Raw genomic sequence first — 26,721 nt, forward strand, 5'->3', positions numbered from 1 at the left:
GTGCACCCTTCTCGTCGGGCACAGAAAATCTAACTGAGGCTTGGAGGAGGGTCATAGGGGGAGGAGCCAGTGCACACCAGGTGATCCTAAAGCTTTCTTTAGATGTGCCCTGTCTCCTGCGGAGCCGCTATTCCCCATGGTCCTTACGGAGTTCCCAGCATCCACTAGGACGTCAGAGAAATAAAAGCTATAAAGTAATAATTAGTTGCAACCTAAATCTTTTATTATGAAAATATGCAAGGGAGTATTCAAACCATATAGATGTAATACAACAAACCACTGCAGATGAAACTTGAGTAGTCAAATGGTGATCAATATATGGACAGGATCTTGTATCCCACAATGCTCATTATCAAGATCAGTATCTGCCATGAAAACACGTTCCTATGGCCGCCATATTGTCATGCAGCAATACAGATAGTCCAAACTGGCATTAGACATTTACACAAGACTCGAGGTGCATAGTAAACAGCAGAATAAAGACCTAAGCATTTGGGTTGTATTATACTCGAACTAAATGGCCATTAAAGAAATATGTAACAGGTTAATCCAGAGGTTTTCAAATGCGGCCCTCAAGGCACCCAACAGTCCAGGTTTTAGGTATATCCATGGTTCAGCACAGATAGTTAAATCAAATTGACTGATGTGCTAATTAAGTCATCTGTAGCCAAGTATGGAGAAACTTAAATCCTGGACCACCGGGGTTCCTTGAGGACCACATTTGAGAACCTCTGGATTAGTCATCAGCCTGCTTATGAAAAGGGGAAGTCTCTTGGTCTGTGCGAGGCAGCAAGTTCCATGGTGAGGGCTGCAAAGCTAAAAGTATGACCCCCAAATGAATTACAGGAGATTTTGGCACTGCTGCTAACAGTCCTTCATCTGCAGATGGAAGTAAACAAGCAGGGCAGTAAGAAATCAGAAGCTACTTCTTGTACAATGGACCATGTCATGTAGGGCTGGGAGAGTCAGTAAGCAGATTATGAAGCATTTACCCTCTTACAGGTAGCTGGTGAAGGCAGTAGAGAATGGGTGCTATGTGCCAGGAACAAGGGCGATTGGGTAACAGCCTGGCTGCTGCACTCTGTACAAGGTGCAAACGTTGCAATTCTTTTGATGGGAGGCCCAGGTAGAGGACATTGCTGTAGTCTACATGAGATGATGCAAATGTATGTATGACTGTAGGTAGATCTTCCTAGGGAATCAAGTGCTTGGTTCTGGCTATGGTCCACAGCCATAATCCAGGACAACACAGATTCCACACAGTCAGCATTTTTTAACCCTGAACCCCAAAGCATAAATTCAATTGGTTGGCAAAGCTGTAGTCTTGACCTTTGTTGGGGAGCTTCTATCATTTTTTACTAGGACTGAGTCACAGACAACTGGCATCAACCACACCTGGAGCTCAGCTAGACAATTAGGATTGGTATTAGGTTCTCCACAGCAAAAGCCAGGTTATCTGCATAGCAGTGGTAGACCAGCCCATTGTGATTATTTCACAAAATAGTAGCATGTATATTCCAAAAAGCATTGGAGACAGGATTGACCCTTGAGGAACAATGCATGGCAATGATGACGAGCATACTGCAGAAGATTAAATGGTTCCTTACCTGGGTAATGTCTATTGTGTGCAACAAGAGCAGACTTATTTCTCATACTCAGAACATGGAAATGGCTTCTCACCTGTGACTTTTCTGGTGTCTAACAAGACTTGATTTCTGTACAAAACATTTCCCACACTCAGAACATGGAAATGGTTTCTTACCGGTGTGACTTCTCTCATGTGTAATTAGATTGGATTTACTTAAAAAGCATTTCCCACACTCAGAACATGAAAATGGCTTCTCACCTGTGTGTCTGCTCTGATGTCTAACAAGTTGTGATTTACGTAAAAAACGTTTCCCACACTCAGAACAGGAAAACGGTTTCTCACCTGTGTGACTTTTCTGATGTGTAACAAGATTTGATTTACTTAAAAAACATTTCCCACACTCAGAACAGGAAAATGGCTTCTCACCTGTGTGACTTCCCTGATGTCTAAAAAGATGTGATTTACTTAAAAAACATTTCCCACACTCAGAACATGAAAATGGCCTCTCACCTGCGTGTCTTCTCTGATGCGTAAGAAGATATGCTTTATTAAAAAAACATTTCCCACACTCAGAACATGTAAATGGCCTCTCACCTGTGTGATTTCTCTGATGTGTAACAAGATATGATTTCAGCTTAAAACATTTCCCACACTCTGAACAGGAAAATGGCTTCTCACCTGTGTGAGTTCTCTGATGTCTAACAAATTCTGATTTCTGTGTAAAACATTTCCCACATTCAGAACATGAAAATGGTTTGTCACCTGTGTGATTTCTCTGATGTGTAATAAGATCTGATTTCAGTTTAAAACATTTCCCACACTCCGAGCATGGAAATGGCCTCTCACCTGTGTGACTTCTCTGGTGTGTAACAAGATGGAATTTACGTATAAAACATTTGCCACATTCAGAACAGGAAAATGGTTTCTCACCTGTGTGAGTTTTCTGATGATCAATCAGATTTGATATCTGTGTAAAACATTTCCCACACTCAGAACATGGAAATGGCCTCTCACCCGTATGACTTCTTTGATGTGTAACAAGTTGTAATTTCCGTGCAAAATACTTGCCACACTCAGAACAGGAAAATGGTGATGCACCTGTGTGACTTCTCTCATGTGCATCAAGAGTTGATTTGTATGTAAAACGTTCCCCACACTCTGAACAGGAATATGGTTTCTCACCTGTATGTATTCTCTTATGTATTACAAGATTTGATTTCTCTGTAAAACATTTCCCACACTCAGAACATGGATATGGCCTCTCATCTGTGTGAGTTCTCCGATGTGTAGTAAGATGTGATTTACATAAAAAACATTTCCCACACTCAGAACAGGAAAATGGCTTCTCACCTGTGTGACTTCTCTGATGCACAAGAAGATCTGATTTCTTTAAAAAACATTTCCCACACCAAGAGCATGAAACATGCCCCTCACCTGTATGTATTCGCTCATGCATAACAAGATTTGATTTCTCTATAAAACATTTACCACACTCAGAACATGAAAATGGTTTCTCACCTGTGTGAAGTTTCTTATGTCTAATAAGATGTGATTTATGTCTAAAACATTTCCCACACTCAGAACATGAATATGGTTTGCTAAGTGTGTGACATCTCTGATGTGTAACAAGATTTGATTTCCGTGTAAAACATTTCCCACACTCAGAACATGGAAATGGCTTCTCACCTGTGTGAGTTAGCTGATGTGTAACAAGATGTGATTTCTGGAAAAAACATTTCTCACACTCAGAACACGGAAATGGCCTTTCACCTGCCATACCTGTCTGTGGCTTTGTGTTCTGTGTAAAACATTTGGCATCTGTAGAACAGGGAAACACTGTATCTACTCTCAGAGCTGTAACAGATGCACCAATATCGGAGTGATCAGGAGAACATTTCCCAGGATCAGAGGGACCAGCTGATAGAGCTGTATGTATCATTGGGGTAATGGGGTTATCTCCTGGAGAATCCTGTCTACTGTCATTATCTTTTATGTCACAATCCGGGGATAACATTAGATGTCCTTCTGAGATATTCCTGCTTGTGTGTCCACCTCCTAGAAATAAATTATAGAAATATACATTTTAAATTTAACATTTTAATATTGTAAAGATTAAGATCAAAAATAGCAAACAACTTTAAAACGAATAGACAAGACCCAGGATGTTATAAGGTACAATTATAGTCATTTAAAAAAAAATAAGATTTTACTCACCGGTAAATCTATTTCTCGTAGTCCGTAGTGGATGCTGGGAACTCCGTAAGGACCATGGGGAATAGCGGCTCCGCAGGAGACTGGGCACAAAAGTAAAGCTTTAGGACTACCTGGTGTGCACTGGCTCCTCCCCCTATGACCCTCCTCCAAGCCTCAGTTAGGATACTGTGCCCGGACGAGCGTACACAATAAGGAAGGATTTATGAATCCCGGGTAAGACTCATACCAGCCACACCAATCACACCGTACAACTTGTGATCTGAACCCAGTTAACAGCATGATAACAGAGGAGCCTCTGAATAGATGGCTCACCCAACAATAACCCGATTTAGTTAACAATAACTATGTACAAGTATTGCAGATAAACCGCACTTGGGATGGGCGCCCAGCATCCACTACGGACTACGAGAAATAGATTTACCGGTGAGTAAAATCTTATTTTCTCTGACGTCCTAGTGGATGCTGGGAACTCCGTAAGGACCATGGGGATTATACCAAAGCTCCCAAACGGGCGGGAGAGTGCGGATGACTCTGCAGCACCGAATGAGAGAACTCCAGGTCCTCCTCAGCCAGGGTATCAAATTTGTAGAATTTTGCAAACGTATTTGCTCCTGACCAAGTAGCTGCTCGGCAAAGTTGTAAAGCCGAGACCCCTCGGGCAGCCGCCCAAGATGAGCCCACCTTCCTTGTGGAGTGGGCATTTACAGATTTTGGCTGTGGCAGGCCTGCCACAGAATGTGCAAGCTGAATTGTATTACAAATCCAACGAGCAATAGTCTGCTTAGAAGCAGGAGCACCCAGCTTGTTGGGTGCATACAGGATAAACAGCGAGTCAGATTTTCTGACTCCAGCCGTCCTGGAAATATATATATATTTTCAGGGCCCTGACAACGTCTAGCAACTTGGAGTCCTCCAAGTCCCCAGTAGCCGCAGGCACCACAATAGGTTGGTTCAGGTGAAACGCTGAAACCACCTTAGGGAGAAACTGAGGATGAGTCCTCAATTCCGCCCTGTCCGAATTGAAAATCAGATAAGGGCTTTTCCAGGATAAAGCCGCCAACTCTGACACGCGCCTGGCCGAGGCCAGGGCCAATAGCATGACCACTTTCCATGTGAGATATTTTAACCCCACGGATTTAAGTGGTTCAAACCAATGTGATTTCAGGAACCCCAAAACTACATTGAGATCCCAAGGTGCCACTGGAGGCACAAAAGGAGGCTTTATATGCAGTACCCCTTTTACAAACGTCTGAACTTCAGGGACTGAAGCCAGTTCTTTCTGGAAGAAAATTGACAGGGCCGAAATTTGAACCTTAATGGACCCTAATTTCAGGCCCATAGACACTCCTGTTTGCAGGAAATGTAGGAATCGACCCAGTTGAAATTCCTTCGTCGGGGCCTTACTGGCCTCGCACCACGCAACATATTTTCGCCAAATACGGTGATGATGTTTTGCGGTTACATCCTTCCTGGCTTTGATCAGGGTAGGAATGACTTCATCCGGAATGCCTTTCTCCTTCAGGATCCGGCGTTCAACCGCCATGCTGTCAAACGCAGCCGCGGTAAGTCTTGGAACAGACAGAGTCCTTGCTGGAGCAGGTCCCTTCTTAGAGGTAGAGGCCACGGATCCTGCGTGAGCATCTCTTGAAGTTCCGGGTACCAAGTCCTTCTTGGCCAATCCGGAGCCACGAATATAGTGCTTACTCCTCTCCGTCTTATAATTCTCAGTACCTTGGGTATGAGAGGCAGAGGAGGGAACACATACACTGACTGGTACACCCACGGTGTTACCAGAGCATCTACAGCTATTGCCTGAGGGTCCCTTGACCTGGCGCAATACCTGTCGAGTTTTTTGTTGAGGCGGGACGCCATCATGTCCACCTTTGGTTTTTCCCAACGGTTTATAATCATGTGGAAGACTTCTGGGTGAAGTCCCCACTCTCCCGGGTGGAGGTCGTCCACTCCAGGAATGAATACTGCTGACAGTGCTATCACATGATTTTCCGCCCAGCGAAGAATCCTTGCAGCTTCTGCCATTGCCCTCCTGCTTCTTGTGCCGCCTTGTCTGTTTACGTGGGCGACTGCCGTGATGTTGTCCGACTGGATCAACACCGGCTGACCTTGAAGCAGAGGTCTTGCTAAGCTTAGAGCATTGTAAATAGCCCTTAGCTCCAGGATATTTATGTGAAGTGATGTCTCCAGGCTTGACCATAAGCCCTGGAAATTCCTTCCCTGTGTGACTGCTCCCCAGCCTCGCAGGCTGGCATCCGTGCTCACCAGGACTCAGTCCTGAATGTCGAATCTGCGGCCTTCTAGAAGATGAGCACTCTGCAACCACCACAGGAGAGACACCCTTGTCCTTGGTGACAGGGTTATCCGCTGATGCATCTGAAGATGCGACCCGGACCATTTGTCCAGCAGGTCCCACCGGAAAGTTCTTGCGTGGAATCTGCCGAATGGGATTGCTTCGTAGGAAGCCACCATTTTTCCCAGAACCCTTGTGCATTGATGCACCGAGACTTGGCTCGGTTTTAGGAGGTTCCTGACTAGCTCGGATAACTCCCTGGCTTTCTTCTCCGGGAGAAACACCTTTTTCTGGACTGTGTCCAGGATCATCCCTAGTAACAGGAGACGAGTCGTCGGAATCAGCTGCGATTTTGGAATATTGAGAATCCAACCGTGCTGCCGCAACACTACCTGAGATAGTGCTACACCGACCTCCAACTGTTCCCTGGATCTTACTCTTATCAGGAGATCGTCCAAGTAAGGGATAACTAAAACTCCCTTCCTTCGAAGGAGTATCATCATTTCGGCCATTACCTTGGTAAAGACCCGGGGTGCCGTGGACCATCCAAACGGCAGCGTCTGAAACTGATAGTGACAGTTCTGTACCACAAACCTGAGGTACCCTTGGTGAGAAGGGTAAATTTGGACATGAAGGTAAGCATCCTTGATGTCCAGAGACACCATGTAGTCCCCTTCTTCCAGGTTCGCAATTACTGCTCTGAGTGACTCCATCTTGAATTTGAACCTCTGTATGTAAGTGTTCAAAGATTTTAGATTTAAAATCTGTCTCACCGAGCCATCCGGCTTCGGTACCACAACAGTGTGGAATAATACCCCTTTCCCTGTTGCAGGAGGGGTACCTTGATTATCACCTGCTGGGAATACAGCTTGTGAATGGCTTCCAAAACTGCCTCCCTGTCGGAGGGAGACGTCGGTAAAGCCGACTTTAGGAAACGGCGAGGGGGAGACGTCTCAAATTCCAATTTGTACCCCTGAGATACCACCTGAAGGATCCAGGGTCTACTTGCGAGTGAGCCCACTGCGCGCTGAAAGAGACGGGCCCCCACCGTGCCTGAGTCCGCTTGTAAAGCCCCAGCGTCATGCAGAGGCGGGAGAGGCTTCTGTTCCTGGGAACTGGCTGATTTCTGCAGCCTTTTTCCTCTCCCTCTGTCACGGGGCAGAAATGAGGAACCTTTTGCCCGCTTGCCCTTATGGGAACGAAAGGACTGCGCCTGATAATAAGGCGTCTTCTTATGTTGAGAGGCGACCTGGGGTAAAAACGTGGATTTCCCAGCTGTTGCCGTGGCCACCAGGTCTGAAAGACCGACCCCAAATAACTCCTCCCCTTTATAAGGCAATACTTCCATATGCCATTTGGAATCCGCATCACCTGACCACTGCCTCGTCCATAACCCTCTTCTGGCAGAAATGGACAGCGCACTTACTCTTGATGCCAGTCGGCAAATATCCCGCTGTGCATCACGCATATATAGAAATGCATCTTTTAAATGCTCTACAGGCAATAATATACTGTCCCTATCTAGGGTATCAATATTTTCAGTCAGGGAATCCGACCACGCCAACCCAGCACTGCCCATCCAGGCTGAGGCGATTGCTGGTCGCAGTATAACACCATTATGTGTGTAAATACATTTTAGGATACCCTCCTGCTTTCTATCAGCAGGATCCTTAAGGGAGGCCATCTCAGGAGAGGGTAGAGCCCTTGTTCTTACAAGCGTGTGAGCGCCTTATCCCCCCTAGGGGGTGTTTCCCAACGTACCCTAACCTCTGGCGGGAAAGGATATAATGCCAATAACTTTTTAGAAATGATCAGTTTTTTATCGGGGGAAACCCACGCTTCATCACACACCTCATTTAATTTCTCAGATTCAGGAAAACTACAGGTAGTTTTTCCTCACCGAATATAATACCCCTTTTGGTGGTACTCGTAGTATCAGAAATGTGTAAAACATTTTTCATTGCCTCAATCATGTAACGTGTGGCCCTACTGGAAGTCACATTTGTCTCTTCACCGTCGACAGTGGAGTCAGTATCCGTGTCGGCGTCTGTATCTGCCATCTGAGGTAACGGGCGCTTTAGAGCCCCTGACGGCCTATGAGACGTCTGGACAGGCACAAGCTGAGTAGCCGGCTGTCTCATGTCAACCACTGTCTTTTGTAAAGTGCTGACACTGTCACGTAATTCCTTCCAACAGTTTATCCACTCAGGTGTCGACCCCCTAGGGGGTGACATCACTATTATAGGCAATTTGCTCCGCCTCCACATCATTTTCCTCCTCATACATGTCGACACAAACGTACCGACACACAGCACACACACAGGGATTGCTCTGATAGAGGACAGAGGGAGAGTTTGCCAGCACACACCAGAGCGCTATATATATACAGGGATAACCTTATATAAGTGTTTTTCCCCTTATAGCTGCTGTATTGTTAATACTGCGCCTAATTAGTGCCCCCCTCTCTTTTTTAACCCTTTCTGTAGTGTTGTGACTGCAGGGGAGAGCCAGGGAGCTTCCCTCCAACGGAGCTGTGAGGGAAAATGGCGCCAGTGTGCTGAGGAGATAGGCTCCGCCCCTTCTCGGCGGCCTTTTCTCACGCTTTTCAGTGTAATCTGGCAGGGGTTAAAATTCATCCATATAGCCCTGGGGGCTATATGTGATGTATTTTCGCCAGCCAAGGTGTTTTTATTGCTGCTCAGGGCGCCCCCCCCTAGCGCCCAGCACCCTCAGTGACCGAAGTGTGAAGTGTGCTGAGGAGCAATGGCGCACAGCTGCAGTGCTGTGCGCTACCTTGGTGAAGACAGGATGTCTTCTGCCGCCGATTTTCCGGACCTCTTCTTGCTTCTGGCTCTGTAAGGGGGCCGGCGGCGCGGCTCTGGGACCGGACTCCACGGCTGGTCCTGTGTTCGATCCCTCTGGAGCTAATGGTGTCCAGTAGCCTAAGAAGCCCAATCCACTCTGCACGCAGGTGAGTTCGCTTCTTCTCCCCTTAGTCCCTCGATGCAGTGAGCCTGTTGCCAGCAGGTCTCACTGAAAATAAAAAACCTAAAACTAAACTTTCACTAAGAGCTCAGGAGAGCCCCGTAGTGTGCACCCTTCTCGTTCGTGTTATGATTCCTGTACTCCAGACCGGAGGAGATCTTATGGCAGGGATCTGAGTACAGGAAAATAAGCTGGTTGTGGGAGCTGGATAGCCTAGTAACCCCTGGCGCCCTAACTCCGTTGTCTCGCCCGTGTTATCAGAAATCCCCTGCGAGACTATGGTTGCTTGAGCCCATGGCAGCCGCGTTCGAAGGGCGGATTATGTCTGCCCAACCCCGATGCCCCCGCAGGTCTTAATGGGAGACAAGGGGAAGTCCGAGACAGGGTGATAACAAGGGGCCCTCTGACTAAGCAACCAGGCCAGGGGTTACAAGCTAACTAACTAAATCAAAAGGTATGCGCGGACTAGCTGCCAGGAAAAAGGACAACCAAGGATCCACTGATCCGACACTCCTATCCGGCACCGCCGGACACCAGAGTGGATCTGTGGAAGCGGAATCCTCCGCAAAGCTCCAGAACACAATTAAACAAAATAATAAACAGAAGCGGACAAGCCGCAACACACGGCTGCGCCGCGACTCACGAACACCACCAGATGTTAAAGGTGCTCGGTCAGACTCCAGGAACAGATGGTAACTTCCGAGTACAGGATCTCTGAGGACAGGAACAACCGAAAAGACCGGGACTGGGAACTCTCTGCAGCAGACACAGGCAAACAGGAAGCTATCACCGGCGTCTGTAAGAAGTCCTGAGGGTGCCTTTATTCAGGCACCCTCCAATCAGGATCCAGACAGGACAATCAAATAGAAATGCCGTGCAGCTTGCATGCTGCACGGCCAGCACATAATCAGGGTAATGAGAATAGACCCAGCAACGGGGAACGCGGCTGAACGTGGCGTCCCCGTTGCTAAGGTCAGAGCGGCTCCGTGCGCCCGGCGTCTTAGCGTTGCCAGGGAGCCGGCGGCTGAACGCGCACGGCGTCCCTGGTTGCTAGGCGCCGGGCCGCACGGCCGAGCGGACCCCGGCGCCTAACAGTACCCCCCCCTTGAGGAGGGGTCAAGGAACCCCTAAAGCCAGGTTTCCGAGGAAATTCACGAAAAAATGCCCTTTTGAGCTTTGGGGCATGAAGGTCTTCATCCAGGACCCACGACCTTTCCTCTGGCCCATAACCTCTCCAATGCACCAAAAAATAAAGCCGACCCCGGGACAACTTGGAATCGAGAACCTTCTCAACCAAGAACTCTTGCTGACCCTGTACATTAACTGGTGATCTCCCCTGAGATTTTTTACGAGGAAATCTGCTGGACGAAACATATGGTTTAAGCAATGAGCAATGGAAGGTATTTCCGATCCGTAAAGTTTTTGGTAAACGTAACCGGAAAGCAACTGGATTGACTTTTTTGATAATGAGAAATGGTCCAATATATCTAGGACCCAATCTGGCTGAGGTTTGTCGAAGTTTGATGTTGCGAGTCGACAACCACACCCTGTCTCCTACTTTAAAAGTGCACGGCCGCCGGAGCCTGTCAGAAAATTTTTTTTCCCGGAAAGCTGCTTTTCTGAGAGCCAGGTGCACTTTTTTCCAAATAAGTTTAAGATGAGAGGTCAGGGCCAGAGAGGAGACAGAGGAATGTTGAAAAATGAATTAGCTCTGGGGTGGAAACCAAAAACTGCAAAAAATGGAGACACATTGGTGGAGGAATGACAGGCATTATTATAAGCAAACTCCGCCAATGGAAGAAACTCAGACCAGTCATTTTGGAGTTTGGCCGAGTATAAACGCAAATATTGTTTTAGAGATTGGTTAACTCGCTCAGTCTGTCCATTGGATTGTGGATGATAGCCGGAGGTTAATGATAATTTCATCTTTAATGAAGCACAAAAAGACTTCCAAAATTGCGCAATGAATTGTGGACCCCTGTCAGAAACAATATCAGTGGGTAACCCATGGAGTCTGAAAACATGACGGAGGAACAAGACTGCCAATCCCTGGGCAGATGGCAATCGGGGAAGAGCAATAAAATGGGCCATCTTGCTAAAACGGTCCACTACCACCCATATGACTCGGCATCCGGCTGACAGAGGGAGATCCACCACAAAATCCATGGAGATATGCGACCATGGCCTAAGAGGAACTTTCAAGGGCATAAGTTGACCAATAGGCAAAGAACGGGGAACTTTATGCTGTGCACAGACCTGACACGAAAAAACAAACTCTTTAATGTCTTTGGAAAGACCAGGCCACCATACTGAGCGGGATACTAATTCCAAAGTCTTAGCGATTTCCGGATGCCCTGCAACTTTGCTATCATGAAATTCCGCCAAAACAGTTGCTCTCAAAAACTCAGGAACAAAAAGACGACTAGCAGGAGTATTTCCCGGAGCTTGATGTTGAAGCAGCTTTAATTGGGAAAATACATCCTGTGTGAGACCTGCCTGAATGACTGAAGGCGGAAGTATGGGAGTAACAGGACTGTTGTCTTGAACCGGAAGGAAACTGCGTGACAGGGCATCTGCCTTGGTATTCTTGGAACCTGGTCTGAAGGTGATAATGAATTTGAAACGAGTAAAAAATAAAGCCCAACGAGCCTGTCGGGCATTCAGTCGTTTAGCCGATTCAATGTATTGAAGATTTTTGTGATCAGTCAAAACTGAAATGGTGTGGGTAGCTCCTTCAAGCCAATGTCTCCACTCCTCGAAAGCCCATTTAATAGCCAGCAATTCCCGGTTACCAACATCGTAGTTGGATTCTGCAGATGAGAATTTCCTGGACATAAAGGCACAAGGATGTAACTCAAGGGAATCTGGATCCTTCTGAGAAAGGATAGCCCCTACTCCAACCTCCGAGGCATCCACCTCAATAATGAAAGGTAATTCTGGGTTGGGATGTCTAAGGACAGGGGCTGAGACAAAGGCTTGTTTTAAGGCCTGAAAAGATAACTCCGCTTCACATGACCAATTGGTAGGATCTGCTCCCTTCTTAGTAAGTGCCACAATGGGAGCAACTAGGTCAGAGAAAGAGTGAATAAATCTTCTATAGTAGTTTGCAAACCCTAAAAAGCGCTGAATTGCTTTTAAATTGGTGGGTTGCGCCCAACTAAGGATGGCTTGGAGCTTTTTTGGTTCCATTCGGAATCCCCGAGGGGAAATAATGTACCCTAAAAAGGATACTTCCGTGACATGAAATTCACACTTCTCCAGCTTGGCATATAAGTGATTTTCACGTAATCTCTTTAGCACCTGACGCACCTGGGTAACATGTTGTTCCACGGAGTCAGAATATATCAAAATATCGTCTAAATAGACCACGACGAATCTTCCCAGAAACTCACGGAGCACATCATTAATGAGATCCTGGAAAACTGCCGGAGCGTTAGATAGGCCGAATGGCATGACCAGATACTCATAGTGGCCCGACTGAGTACTAAATGCCGTTTTCCACTCATCCCCTGACCTGATTCTGATGAGGTTATATGCTCCTCTAAGATCAATCTTAGAAAAAATAACAGCCGAACGTAGCTGATCAAAGAGGACAGAGATCAGCGGCAGAGGGTAAGTATTCTTTACTGAGATTTTATTCAAAGCTCTAAAGTCAATGCAGGGTCTGAGTGAACCATCCTTCTTCTCTACGAAGAAGAAACCTGCACTTAAAGGGGATTTAGATGGCCTGATAAACCCTTTCCCAAGGCTTTCTTTCACATACTCATTCATGGCCACAGTTTCAGGACCAGACAATGCATATAACCTTCCTTTAGGCAACGTGGCACCAGGAATTAACTCAATGGCACAATCATAAGGCCTATGGGGAGGCAAAATATCCGCATTGCCCTTGGAAAACACATCAACAAAATCCTGGTATTCCCCAGGAATATGTGCGGAACTGGCGGCAGCTACTCGGATAGGAAGCGTAATACATTCTTTATCACAGATGGTACCCCATTGTAGGATCTCCCCAGACTGCCAATCAATGACGGGATTATGAAAGGCCAGCCAAGGATGACCCAGAACCACAGGAACTGCTGGACAATGGGTAAGGAAAAACTCAATTTTTTCAGAATGCAGAGCTCCCACCGAGAGCAAAACAGGAGGTGTACATAGAGAAATAACCCCATTGGATAAAGGACTCCCATCTAAACCATGCATGGTGATACACCTACCTAAGGTTAGCTGAGGAATACCTAAGGCCTTGGCCCATGTTAAATCCATAAAGTTTCCTGCAGCTCCACTGTCCACAAAAGCAGAGACCGAGGAACAGAGGCTGCCATAGGAAACTTTAGCAGGAACCAACAGTGAATTATTTGAGGAGATGAGCTGCAGACCAAAGTGAACCCCCTCACAATTCACTTGGTCAGGAAGTTTCCCAACTTGTTTGGACAACTACGGGCAAAATGTCCCTTACCTCCGCAGTATAAACACAGACCATAATTTTGCCTCCTGGTTCTTTCTTCCGGAGACAATTTGGAGAGACCAATCTGCATAGGCTCCTCTATGTCTACAGGAATGGAAGGAACCCAGGGAGAGGACCCGACAGATGCCCCTTTTTCAGCCCTCCGCTCTCTGAGCCGACGATCTATTTTAATAGATAGCTCCATGAGGTTATCGAGGGTCTCAGGAGCGGGATACTGGAGGAGACTGTCTTTTATAGATTCCGATAAGCCGAGGTGAAACTGACTGCGCAGGGCTGGGTCATTCCAGCCACAGTCGTTCGACCAACGGCGAAACTCCGTACAATAATTCTCTGCGGGATTCCTACCCTGTCTAAGAGCACGCAACTGACTTTCTGCGGACGCCTCTCTATCAGGGTCGTCATACAATAGCCCTAAAGATTTTAAAAAGGCGTCTACAGACGATAAGGCCGGATCGTCTGTCTTTAAACCAAAAGCCCAGGTCTGAGGATCCCCCTGAAGTAGAGAAATAATAATCCCAACCCGCTGAGCCTCTGTACCTGAGGTAACTGGTCTTAAACGAAAATACAGTTTGCAAGATTCTTTAAAATGAAAAAACTGTTTTCTATCCCCAGAAAAACGGTCAGGCAGATGCATTTTTGGTTCAGGGATGACCCTCGGGGAAGTCCGTAACAGATCTTCCTGTGACCTCACCCGGAGGGACAGATCCTGAACCATCTGAGTAAGTTCCTGAATCTGACTAACAAGAAGCTGGCCAGGGTTTGGCCCAACACCGGTGGGATTCATAAGGCCGACAAAAATCTCCCAACTAAAAAGTGAAAAAATTTACTGTAAGTTAAATCTTTTCTTTTGTAGGCCGGTGATAATGTTATGATTCCTGTACTCCAGACCGGAGGAGATCTTATGGCAGGGATCTGAGTACAGGAAAATAAGCTGGTTGTGGGAGCTGGATAGCCTAGTAACCCCTGGCGCCCTAACTCCGTTGTCTCGCCCGTGTTATCAGAAATCCCCTGCGAGACTATGGTTGCTTGAGCCCATGGCAGCCGCGTTCGAAGGGCGGATTATGTCTGCCCAACCCCGATGCCCCCGCAGGTCTTAATGGGAGACAAGGGGAAGTCCGAGACAGGGTGATAACAAGGGGCCCTCTGACTAAGCAACCAGGCCAGGGGTTACAAGCTAACTAACTAAATCAAAAGGTATGCGCGGACTAGCCGCCAGGAAAAAGGACAACCAAGGATCCACTGATCCGACACTCCTATCCGGCACCGCCGGACACCAGAGTGGATCTGTGGAAGCGGAATCCTCCGCAAAGCTCCAGAACACAATTAAACAAAATAATAAACAGAAGCGGACAAGCCGCAACACACGGCTGCGCCGCGACTCACGAACACCACCAGATGTTAAAGGTGCTCGGTCAGACTCCAGGAACAGATGGTAACTTCCGAGTACAGGATCTCTGAGGACAGGAACAACCGAAAAGACCGGGACTGGGAACTCTCTGCAGCAGACACAGGCAAACAGGAAGCTATCACCGGCGTCTGTAAGAAGTCCTGAGGGTGCCTTTATTCAGGCACCCTCCAATCAGGATCCAGACAGGACAATCAAATAGAAATGCCGTGCAGCTTGCATGCTGCACGGCCAGCACATAATCAGGGTAATGAGAATAGACCCAGCAACGGGGAACGCGGCTGAACGTGGCGTCCCCGTTGCTAAGGTCAGAGCGGCTCCGTGCGCCCGGCGTCTTAGCGTTGCCAGGGAGCCGGCGGCTGAACGCGCACGGCGTCCCTGGTTGCTAGGCGCCGGGCCGCACGGCCGAGCGGACCCCGGCGCCTAACAGTTCGGGCACAAAAATCTAACTGAGGCTTGGAGGAGGGTCATAGGGGGAGGAGCCAGTGCACACCAGGTAGTCCTAAAGCTTTACTTTTGTGCTCAGTCTCCTGCGGAGCCGCTATTCCCCATGGTCCTTACGGAGTTCCCAGCATCCACTAGGACGTCAGAGAAAAAAAGCTAGGATGTTTAGACTGGAGTAGGGAGGCCAATCCCGGTCCGTTTTTTCAATCCCGGGATTCGGGATTGAAAAACAATCAATCCCGGGATGCAGTAGGGATCAGTGAAGAAGGGTGTAGGGAGCAGCGCTGGAGGGTAGGTAGCGGTGTGGGAGGGTGTAGGTAGCGGCGGGGAAGGGAGGGAGGCTGTAGGTAGCAGTGCAGGAAGGTGTAGGTAGCTGGGCGGGAGGGTGTAAGTAGCGGTGCAGAGGTTGTAGGTAGCTGGGCGGGAGGGTGTAGTTAGCGTGCGGAGGTTGTAGGTAGCTGGGTGGGAGGGTGTACAGTAGGTAGCGGGGAGGGTTGGTAGCGGCGCGGGAGGGAGGCTGGGTGTAAGTAATAACACTTACTATTAGGTGGGCGCCAGCCATGGACACACTGAACACGGCGGCATTTCAAATGGAGCGCCGGCCGCCAGCCAACCAGAGCTGGCGGACCAGCAGCCAATCAGGGAAGCGGCCGTAGCAGTCGCTCCTGATTGGCTGCCGCGGCAGCTTCCCTGATTGGCTGCCGGTCCGCCAGCTCTGTTTGGCTGGCGGCCGACGCCACATTTGACGTGTCGCCGCGTTCAGCATTCGTCTATGGCTGCCGCCCGCCTGAGTGTAAGTAGTATTACTTACACACACTCCCTCCCGCACATGCGCAGTGCAATCCCGTGAATCCCCGGATTGGATGCTCCAATCCCGGGATTCAAATCCCGGCATTTTTGGGCCCAAATCCCGGGATCCCGCCGATCCCGATCCCGGGATTACTAGAGGTAACATGGACGCTCATGTGGGATTACTAGAGGTGACATGGACGCTCATGTGGGATTACTAGAGGTGACATGGACACTCATGTGGGATTACTATAGGTGACACGGACGCTCATGTGGGATTACTAGAGGTAACATGGACGCTCATGTGGGATTACTAGAGGTAACATGGACGCTCATGTGGGATTACTATAGGTGACACGGACGCTCATGTGGGATTAGTAGAGGTAACATGGACGCTCATGTGGGATTACTAGAGGTGACATGGACGCTCATGTGGGATTACTAGAGGTGACATGGACGCTCATGTGGGATTACTAGAGGTGACATGGACGCTCATGTGGGATTACTAGAGGTGACATGGACGCTCATGTGGGATTACTAGAGGTGACATGGACGCTCATGTGGGATTACTAGAGGTGACATGGACGCTCATGTGGGATTACTAGAGGTGACATGGACGCTCATGTGGGATTACTAGAGGTGACATGGGCGCTCATGTGGGATTACTAGAGGTGACATGGACGCTCATGTGGGATTACTAGAGGTGACATGGGCGCTCATGTGGGATTACTAGAGGTGACATGGGCGCTCATGTGGGACTAGAGGTAACATGGACGCTCATGTGGGATTACTAGAGGTGACATGGACGCTCATGTGGGATTACTAGAGGTGACATGGACGCTCATGTGGGATTACTAGAGGTGACATGGATGCTCATGTGGGATTACTAGAGGTGACATGGATGCTCATGTGGGATTACTAGAGGTGACATGGATGCTCATGTGGGATTACTAGAGGTGACATGGACGCTCATGTGGGATTACTAGAGGTGACATGGACGCTCATGTGTGATTACTAGAGGTGACGTGGACGCTCATGTGGGATTACTAGAGGTGACATGGACGCTCATGTGGGATTACTAGAGGTGACATGGGCGCTCATGTGGGATTACTAGAGGTAACAAGGACGCTCATGTGGGATTACTAGAGGTAACAAGGACGCTCATGTGGGATTACTAGAGGTGACATGGACGCTCATGTGGGATTACTAGAGGTGACATGGACGCTCATGTGGGATTACTAGAGGTGACGTGGACGCTCATGTGTGATTACTAGAGGTGACGTGGACGCTCATGTGGGATTACTAGAGGTGACATGGACGCTCATGTGGGATTACTAGAGGTGACACGGGCGCTCATGTGGGATTACTAGAGGTGACATGGACGCTCATGTGGGATTACTAGAGGTGACATGGGCGCTCATGTGGGATTACTAGAGGTAACATGGACGCTCATGTGGGATTACTAGAGGTGACACGGACGCTCATGTGAGATTAGTAGAGGTGACACGGACGCTCATGTGGGATTACTAGAGGTGACACGGCCGCTCATGTGGGATTTCTAGAGGTGACATGGACGCTCATGTGGGATTACTAGAGGTGACATGGACGCTCATGTGTGATTACTAGAGGTGACGTGGACGCTCATGTGGGATTACTAGAGGTGACATGGACGCTCATGTGGGATTACTAGAGGTGACATGGGCGCTCATGTGGTATTACTAGAGGTAACATGGACGCTCATGTGGGATTACTAGAGGTAACATGGACACCCATGTGGGAATACTAGAGGTAACATGGACGCTCATGTGGGATTACTAGAGGTGACATGGACGCTCATGTGGGATTACTAGAGGTGACATGGACGCTCATGTGGGATTACTAGAGGTGACATGGACGCTCATGTGTGATTACTAGAGGTGACGTGGGCGCTCATGTGGGATTACTAGAGGTAACATGGACGCTCATGTGGGATTACTAGAGGTGACATGGACGCTCATGTGGGATTACTAGAGGTGACATGAGCTGTGCAATAATAAAAAAAACAATAAAACACCAAAGAACAGAAAGTGCTGTCCTGTGTGCGCACTAATAAATAATATATAACCTTTAAGTACAGGAAAGTAGGTAAGATAAATCAGTGATATATTAAAAGCAAAGGTAAATGTATAAAAGTGAATAAAGTAATAAACATTTGTTTATTTGTTAAAAATCGGCATGTATATTGTATAATGTGACTCCAGTATACCTTAGGGATGTAAGAGAAGATATATTAATATTTTACACCATACAAGGATGGGCTAAATTACACACTAAATTTATTGTGGCAGAGTTTACTCCAGTGGTATGCTCAATAGAGTGTCATACTATAAACACTTTATGGGGGGGGAGGGGATTCAGTTGATCACAAAAACTCTGTGTCCTACTACCTGCAAAAAGTTATTGGTAATAATTCCCCATACATTTTACTAATTTTTGATTGCGCGTGCAAATGTCTATACAGTTATGCGGTGTTAGAAGGAACTCACTTGAAAGGGCTTTTATACCGTTTACTCTTGTCTCACTGACCTATAGTTTCTTACTCTATTGTCTTACTGACCTATAGTTTCCTTGTGTATTGTCTTACTGACCTATAGTTTCCTTCTCTGTGATGGAGAATGAGAATAATTACACCGTCCCATTCACCAGAGAATTTTAGTATCACTTAATTTCTCTCCAGAAGCTATTGACCCTATAAATGGGATATCAGCTAGGCATTTTATTTGACAGAGCATCTTCTGCCCAGGGGCCTAAGCAGACCAATCCCCTTCGAAAAAGGTCCCAACTAGACTATTCTTCTGCCCAGGGGCCTAACCAGACCAATCCCCTTCGAAAAAGGTCCCAAGTAGACTATTCTTCTGCCCAGGGGCCTAACCAGACCAATCCCCTTCGCAAAAGGTCCCAACTAGACTATTCTTCTGCCCAGGGGCCTAACCAGACCAATCCCCTTCGCAAAAGGTCCCAACTAGACTATTCTTCTGCCCAGGGGCCTAACCAGACCAATCCCCTTCGCAAAAGGTCCCAACTAGACTATTCTTCTGCCCAGGGGCCTAACCAGACCAATCCCCTTCGAAAAAAGGTCCTAACTAAACCATGACTTAACCAGACCATTCTGCCCAGAAGCATAACCAGACTTCTCCTGCTCAGTGGCAGGACCAGATTGTTCCTCCACACAGGGGCCTAACCAGACTCTTTCCCCAGGCAAAACCTGTTTCTCTGCCCAGGAGCATAACCATACCATTTCCCCAGACGTAACCAAACCGTTCCTGCCTCCCAGGGGCATAACTGTATCGTTCCTCTGCCCAGGGCCATAACCAGACCATTCCTCTAGTCACTCCACCTAATGCCATAGACCCTTCTAAAACACAAGGTGTTCAAAGAAACCGCTTACAGGAATTCTATCCCTCCTTACATGATCCCCACTCTGTACACAGGGATTGTCTGGATACCTTCTCCAGGACATCCGTACAGAATTCCCATAATCAGTTTCCTCATGAGTTACAAAGCAACGCTTAGTCTTTTCTATTTATGAGGTCTCTATACTAGCAAGGCCAGTACCTACCTTAGAGACCAATTTTGTATTTCTTCATCCTTAAACAGATACAACCTTAAATTTATCCATACTCTGCTTTAGAAACTGGGAACTATGAAGCGGTTCTGGGTCTTATCTACGGCATGGTCCTCTGAATCCAGTTACCTCCATGATGCAGTGACCATGAAAGCGCAGAGCGCCATTTGCGACATCCAGGCCTGATACAAGCAGCAGACTGGCGATCTCTGGTAGTGAGCTCAGTTCTCAACTTGCATCATATCACCGAGACCCATCACAATGGTAAGCTACAGAACCTAGAGGCAGGAGACGCTGCATTGTATATTACGTCTGGGGTCGATTACCGGGAGGGGAGCGGCAGCTGTCAGTGACTTCTTCATCTGCACCGCCGGCATTTATACCTCCAAAGCCGCAGTGTATCCATGCCGTGCGCACACAGAATTCAGACATAGATCAGAGAGGAGGCGGTGGCCGTGTAACTGTTTATAGTATCAGCCAGGAACACGCGGATAGAATAGACCAGCAGACAGTACAGAGGTACCGGGGGACTCAGACGCCCTCACAACTCTCAGCGCAGAGGGTGACCGGCTTTTCCCTGTTACCAGCTGAGCACTATTACATCCTACTGCTCTCTATAGCCCACTGGAAGGCTCATTCCTGTTATTGTATATGTGGTACAGAATGTATAATAACCTTGTGTTAGTCTGTGATTATGCTGCTTGGGAACTGATAATTGCTTAGGAAAAACGTCTGGATTATCCACATTGAGCAGATTCCGTGGACTAAGCGATTTATAGTAAGAGGACTGAGTTCTCGGCTTTAGTCCCAGCGCTTGGAGGGTTATATTATTATCATCAGAGCAAGTGTGTGATACTGCAATACGGTATGTTTATTCAGGATGGGTACGGGATCCGGACAGTCATAATACAGACAGCTGCATCCCGATGGTCAGAATCCTGACACTTTGCAGCAGGTAAACTAACCCTGCCCTTTCCCCTCCCTACCCACAGCCAAACCCTTATCCTTCCGTCCAGCAGCCTAACCCTACCCTTTCCACTAACCCTCCCTACCCACAGCCTAACCCTTATCCTCCCGTCCAGCAGCCTAACCCTACCCTTTCCACTAACCCTCCCTACCAGCAATCCTAACCCTTATCCTCTCGTCCAGCAGCCTAACCCTACCCTTTCCACTAACCCTCCCTACCCACAGCCTAACCCTAATCCTCCCGTCCAGCAGCCTAACCCTAACCCTCCCTACCCACAGCCTAACCCTAATCCTTCTGTCCAGCAGCCTAACCCTTCCTACCCGCAACCTGACCCTAATCCTCCCGTCCAGCAGCCTAACCCTAACCTTTCCATTAACCCTCGCTACCCGCAGCCTAAACCTTATCCTTCCATCCAGCAGCCTAACCCTAATCCACCGGTCCAGCAGCCTAACCCTACCCCTTCCACCCCCTACCCATAGGCTAACCCTTATCCTTCCATCCAGCAGCCTAACCATACCCTTTCCACTAAGCCTCCCTACCCATAGCCTAACCCTAATCCTCCCGTCCAGCAGCCTAACCCTACCCTTCCCCTCCCTACCCACAGCCTAACCCTAATCCTCCCGTCCAGCAGCCTAACCCTACCCTTCCCCTCCCTACCCACAGCCTAACCCTTATCCTTCCATCCAGCAGCCTAGCCCTACCAACAGCCTAACCCTACCCCTTCCACTAACCCTTCCAACCCTCTGCCTAACCCTAATCATCTTGTCCAGCAGCCTAACCCTTACCCTTTCCATCCCTTCCCACAGCCTAACCCTAATCCTCCCATCCAGCCACATAACCCTGCCCCTTCCACTAACCCTCCCTACCCGCAATCCTAACCCTTATCCTCCCATCCAGCAGCATAACCTGGCATACTTATGTTCAGGTTTCTAATTGTCGGTATTCGGGATTCCAGTGGCGGTGATCTGACCGCCGGTATCTTGAACCTCAGGATGCCAACTGCATCCCATTTATTCTATTTCCGTTACCATCCCCCGCTTCACCTTAGAATAAGTTATTAAGTCAAATCCCGTACTAGAAACATGGTAATGGGGGAAACAGTGATATTAGTGTAAGTTTATATCAGCGTTATAACTCTTATTATTGGGACAGTGCTACCCCCTGCCGCTGAATAAAGTAGGAGATGAATGCCGGTATTCTATGTATAAGACAATGAGGAGGCACCGGTACCACGCCTAGGGGATAAAAAGGGCGTGGAGGATCATGCATTGGAAACATAAATACATAGACTGTGACGGCACTTGTCCCATCTAGCCTGCCATACACACATGCTTACACACTAAGGATTGTTACCCTACCAGTATAGCTTTTAGATTGTGGGAGGAAACCCATGCAAGTACGGGGAGAATATGCAAACTCCACACAGTTAGGGCCATGGTGGGAACTGAACCCATGATCTCAGTACTGTGAGGCAGTAATGCTAACCGTCACACCATCCGTGCTGCCCTAGCTGGAGATAGCAATATACTGGCCGTACATTTCTTTGATTATCCAGGTCTTGGAGAACAGGGAGAAGATTCCCAGGACTTTTATCTGCATCAGATGCTGGATCCAACTGACTAAAAGCAGAGTATATCTTTTGATAATGTGTGAGTGTGTGTATATGTATATATATATTTATATATTGAAATAAATAAACATGCGTGTAGATGGTGACACAAACTATTGGATGATCATTGTGAAGATCTGAGGAGATGTTGATACAATGTGAATTTGTTGAGATATTGTTTCTTTTTCAGGTGGACCCATGAGACGTGTACATGACTTAGCAAAAGGGAGCCATTGTTTTTGGCTGAGAACATGGTCATAGCCTAGATGGGGTGGTGGCATTAGTTGGTGATCCCTTGTAGACAGTGAGTAGTATCCATCTACAGTGGAAGGCGCATGGACACCAAGAATCTCAGCGGAAGAACAGTGGCCAAAAGTTGATCATGATAAATCGGGGCCGCAGGCATTTAGGGTGCCCAGCAACTACCAATGGGTTCCAAACGCATCAGAGGCTGCTCCAACAGTACAAATGCCGGATCCAGCCCCAGATCTGGTGTCACACTTGAAGTTAAAGTCAATTAAATTGTAATAACAAAAAAGGCGGAAAGAAGAAAATTATTTTATTTTTACAATATAACTTTGTCTACTTATATATTGTGCTGCCCTGACATTTATATCACTCTGCCACTTTCCAAATTAACATTTTCATGTTCATTGCTAAACCACACCTGACAAACAGGAAGTGATGTCATAATTATCTTACTAATTCATCTGGGTATAAGTAAGGATTCCTCTCACACCAATACACCCTTGATGAAGTCTATCTGACGAAACGCGTTGGTCCTTCCCAGACTGCACCTCTCTATATAAAGATAAGCATCTTCCTTTATTTTAAATACAAAGTATTTGTTTTTCTCTCTTTTTTATTTTTTTAATCACTTTCTTTTTATCTTTCTGCCTTTTTTGCTATTACAATTTAATTGACTTTTAATTAACTTTAAGTGTCACCTTTTATTGATTGTTTGTGCAGGATTATCCATTCTAAGGGGTAAATTTACTAAGGTGGGAGATTTTTAGAACCGGTGATGTTGCCCATGGCAACCAATCAGATTCTTCTTACCATTTTTCTAGCTGCTTCTAGCAGATAATAGATATAATCTGATTGGTTGCTATGGGCAACATCACCGGTTCTAAAAATCTCCCACCTTAGTAAATTTACCCCTAAGTGTGATTCATTTATTCTGTGCTATTTTAGCAATTTTATGTAATATACTTTTATTTGCTACCTCTGTCTAAATAAATTCATGTTATACTTTTTATCTGTCAGAATTTGATAGAAATCGAGACACCTAAGGTTGCTTTAATACCCTAACCTTTGTTTCATATATATATATATATGTCCTGGATCCTGCGTGTTTTCTGCTCACTGGGCTAAACAGTTCACTAGTACCATGAGTTCCCTGAGCTGCTAACGAGCTGCCCCTGTGCTGATTAACCTTCTGTGTGAATACTGAATTCAGCAAGTCTCTCCATGCTGTGCCTACACAGCAATCATTGAGGATTGTCCATGTTGTCATTATACTACATGCTTTTCTGACTCCAGTGTCACAAGATACAGTCTCAGCTGACTCTGCGGCCATTACTGCCTTCATGTGGTCCCAAAATGCTGGTTTCCCACCAAGGCCAGCACTGGGAGCAGCCATGACAGTCCAGGTCAGCTGACAAGCCTGGATCCAATCCAGAGCCACTCTGCCGTCAGCTGAATGCCATGGCCAATCACCATCCAGCCAGGGGTATAAAGCCAGTCTCCCAGCACTGGCCAGTGCTTTGTTGTTCATACAGTCTGCAATCCTGCTCCTAGTTATTCTGGACTCCAGTGCCAACTCCATCCATAGCACCGCCTGGCTCCAACAACTACCATTAGTAGATGCACCGCTGTCGTCAACGGTCCATCCCGGTGTTCCCAGGTAGCTGTCCTGCTTTACATCTCTGCTTATCGGTCAATCCCAGTGTTCGGCTGTGTTTCTCTGCTCATCGGTCAATCCCGCTGTTCTGCCCTGCTCTTCGGTCAATCCTGGTGTTCGGCTGTGCCTCACTGCTCATCGGTCAATCCCAGTGTCCTGCCCTGCTTGTCAATCCCGGGGTTCGGCTGTGCCTCTCTACTCATCGGTCAATCCCAGTGTGCTGCCCTGCTCATTGGTCAATCCAGGTGTACACTCTCAGTAATAAAACCATTAATAGCCACTTGTGGGCGCTATGTTCCTCTCCACTACCTATTTTGTTATTTGATGAGATCATTGATTAAAAAGCTGCTATACGAAATGAGGAGCGTCAAATAGTTGCAATTCCTATTTTTGGGAGAAACTGTGTATCAACATTTTTCTACACGTTTTGTGTTACACCATTACGTGTGCGCCCCTGCTAATAAAAAATGATATCTATCTATATATATATATCCCTAATAATAAACATCTGCTTACTACTATTAATAACATTATAGTGATGTGTGTAATAACTCTCTTCATGTGATGTTTTTCATGGATAACCTTGTGTTATATATATACTCAACTGAGAAAAGGGCTATTGGTGGAGGAGGGTGTAGAATAAGAGATTGCTGTAGTGACTGCGCAATGAGAATATGTGACTTCTGTAATAAGTGTTTATTACTCACCTGTGCTGATATCTGTAGGGATCTCCTCCTCCTTACACTGCTGATCACCCCTCACATCCGTCTCTTCTTCTCCTTCTATATTTTCTGCCTTTATATCAGCTACATACGTCTCTTCTTCTCCAGATATATCTTCTGCCTTTATATCAGTCACATACGTCTCTTCTTCTCCTTCTATATCTTCTGGCTTTATATCAGTCACATACGTCTCTTCTTCTTCCTCTATATCTTCTGGCTTTATATCAGTCACATACGTCTCTTCTTCTCCCTCTATATCTTCTGCCTTTATATCAGTCACATACGTCTCTTCTTCTCCCTCTATATCTTCTGCCTTTATATCAGTCACATACGTCTCTTCTTCTCCCTCTATATCTTCTGCCTTTATATCAGTCACATACGTCTCTTCTTCTCCCGCTATATCTTCTGTTTTAATATCAGACAGACGTTCTACCTAAAGAAAACAAACCCAATATAATGACATTTGCATAGTATTAGATTAAACTGAGGTGAAACAGTATAATATCAGTGTATAAGACGCACAGCTTCTCTACAGATCATATAGAGACAGTCACTTTGGTATATTGAGGAGACTCTAAATCCCACCTACCTGATCCTCCTGTAGGATCCTATGATTCTCCTCTGTACAGTCCTGGGAATACAGAGGACGGGGACATCTCTCTGGGGTATCTTTGTTACTGGGCCCATCTGTAGGAGACACACAGTGACTGAGTACAGTGTATATATGTGATTATCAGATGATATGTGTATATAGGGGCCCCCATACCTGCTCTCCCCTGTACAATACATGACAGTCTCCTCTTACCCAGTGATGTGAGGGGCCGGTGATTCTCCATCATCACGTCCTTGTAGAGACCCCTGTGTTCCTCTATATACTCCTCCTCCTGCATGGAGACATAGACAGTGACATCCTGACACCTTATAGGAACCTGACACACACAGTGATACAGTCATCACCCAGACACATCCCCTGGTGTTACTGTATAATGCCCCATTCCCAGCAGCCACCTCTCCAGTCATCACCCAGACACGTCCCCTGGTGTTACTGTATAATGCCCCATTCCCAGCAGTCACCTCTCCAGTCATCACCCAGACACATCCCCCGGTGTTACTGTATAATGTCCCATTCCGGGCAGTCACCTCTCCAGTCATCACCCAGACACATTCCCTGGTGTTACTGCATAACGCCCCATTCCCAGCAGTCACCTCTCCAGTCACCACCCAGACACATCCCCTAGTGTTACTGTATAATGCCCCATTCCCAGCAGTCACCTCTCCAGTCATCACCCAGACACTTCCCCTGGTGTTACTGTGTAATGTCCCATTCCCGGCAGTCACCTCTCCAGTCATCACCCAGACACATCCCCCGGTGTTACTGTATAATGTCCCATTCCCAGCAGTCAAATCACCAGTCATCACCCAGACACATCCCCCGGTGTTACTGTATAATGTCCCATTCCGGGCAGTCACCTCTCCAGTCATCACCCAGACACATTCCCTGGTGTTACTGCATAACGCCCCATTCCCAGCAGTCACCTCTCCAGTCACCACCCAGACACATCCCCTAGTGTTACTGTATAATGCCCCATTCCGAGCAGTCACCTCTCCAGTCATCACCCAGACACTTCCCCTGGTGTTACTGTGTAATGTCCCATTCCCGGCAGTCACCTCTCCAGTCATCACCCAGACACATCCCCCGGTGTTACTATATAATGTCC

At 47.3% G+C, this 26,721-nt stretch overlaps 1 protein-coding gene across 1 annotated transcript in view; it reads right to left on the reverse strand.

Annotated features, from left to right (window-relative positions):
• Positions 1–210: 210 nt before the first annotated feature.
• Positions 211–26,721, reverse strand: part of LOC134983728 (oocyte zinc finger protein XlCOF6-like) — an 84,402-nt gene continuing 57,891 nt past the window's right edge. The window contains exons 2-5 of the mRNA XM_063949375.1: positions 25,809–25,887; positions 25,589–25,690; positions 24,989–25,432; positions 211–3,643 (exon numbers count right to left, since the gene is read on the reverse strand). Of these exons, the coding sequence (XP_063805445.1) occupies positions 1,677–3,643; positions 24,989–25,432; positions 25,589–25,690; positions 25,809–25,842 (2,547 nt within the window). The 5' untranslated portion in view covers positions 25,843–25,887 and the 3' untranslated portion in view covers positions 211–1,676. The remainder of the gene's footprint in view (positions 3,644–24,988; positions 25,433–25,588; positions 25,691–25,808; positions 25,888–26,721) is intronic.

This window comes from Pseudophryne corroboree, assembly GCF_028390025.1.
Source record: "Pseudophryne corroboree isolate aPseCor3 chromosome 3 unlocalized genomic scaffold, aPseCor3.hap2 SUPER_3_unloc_22, whole genome shotgun sequence".
Taxonomy (NCBI): Eukaryota; Metazoa; Chordata; class Amphibia; order Anura; family Myobatrachidae; genus Pseudophryne; species Pseudophryne corroboree.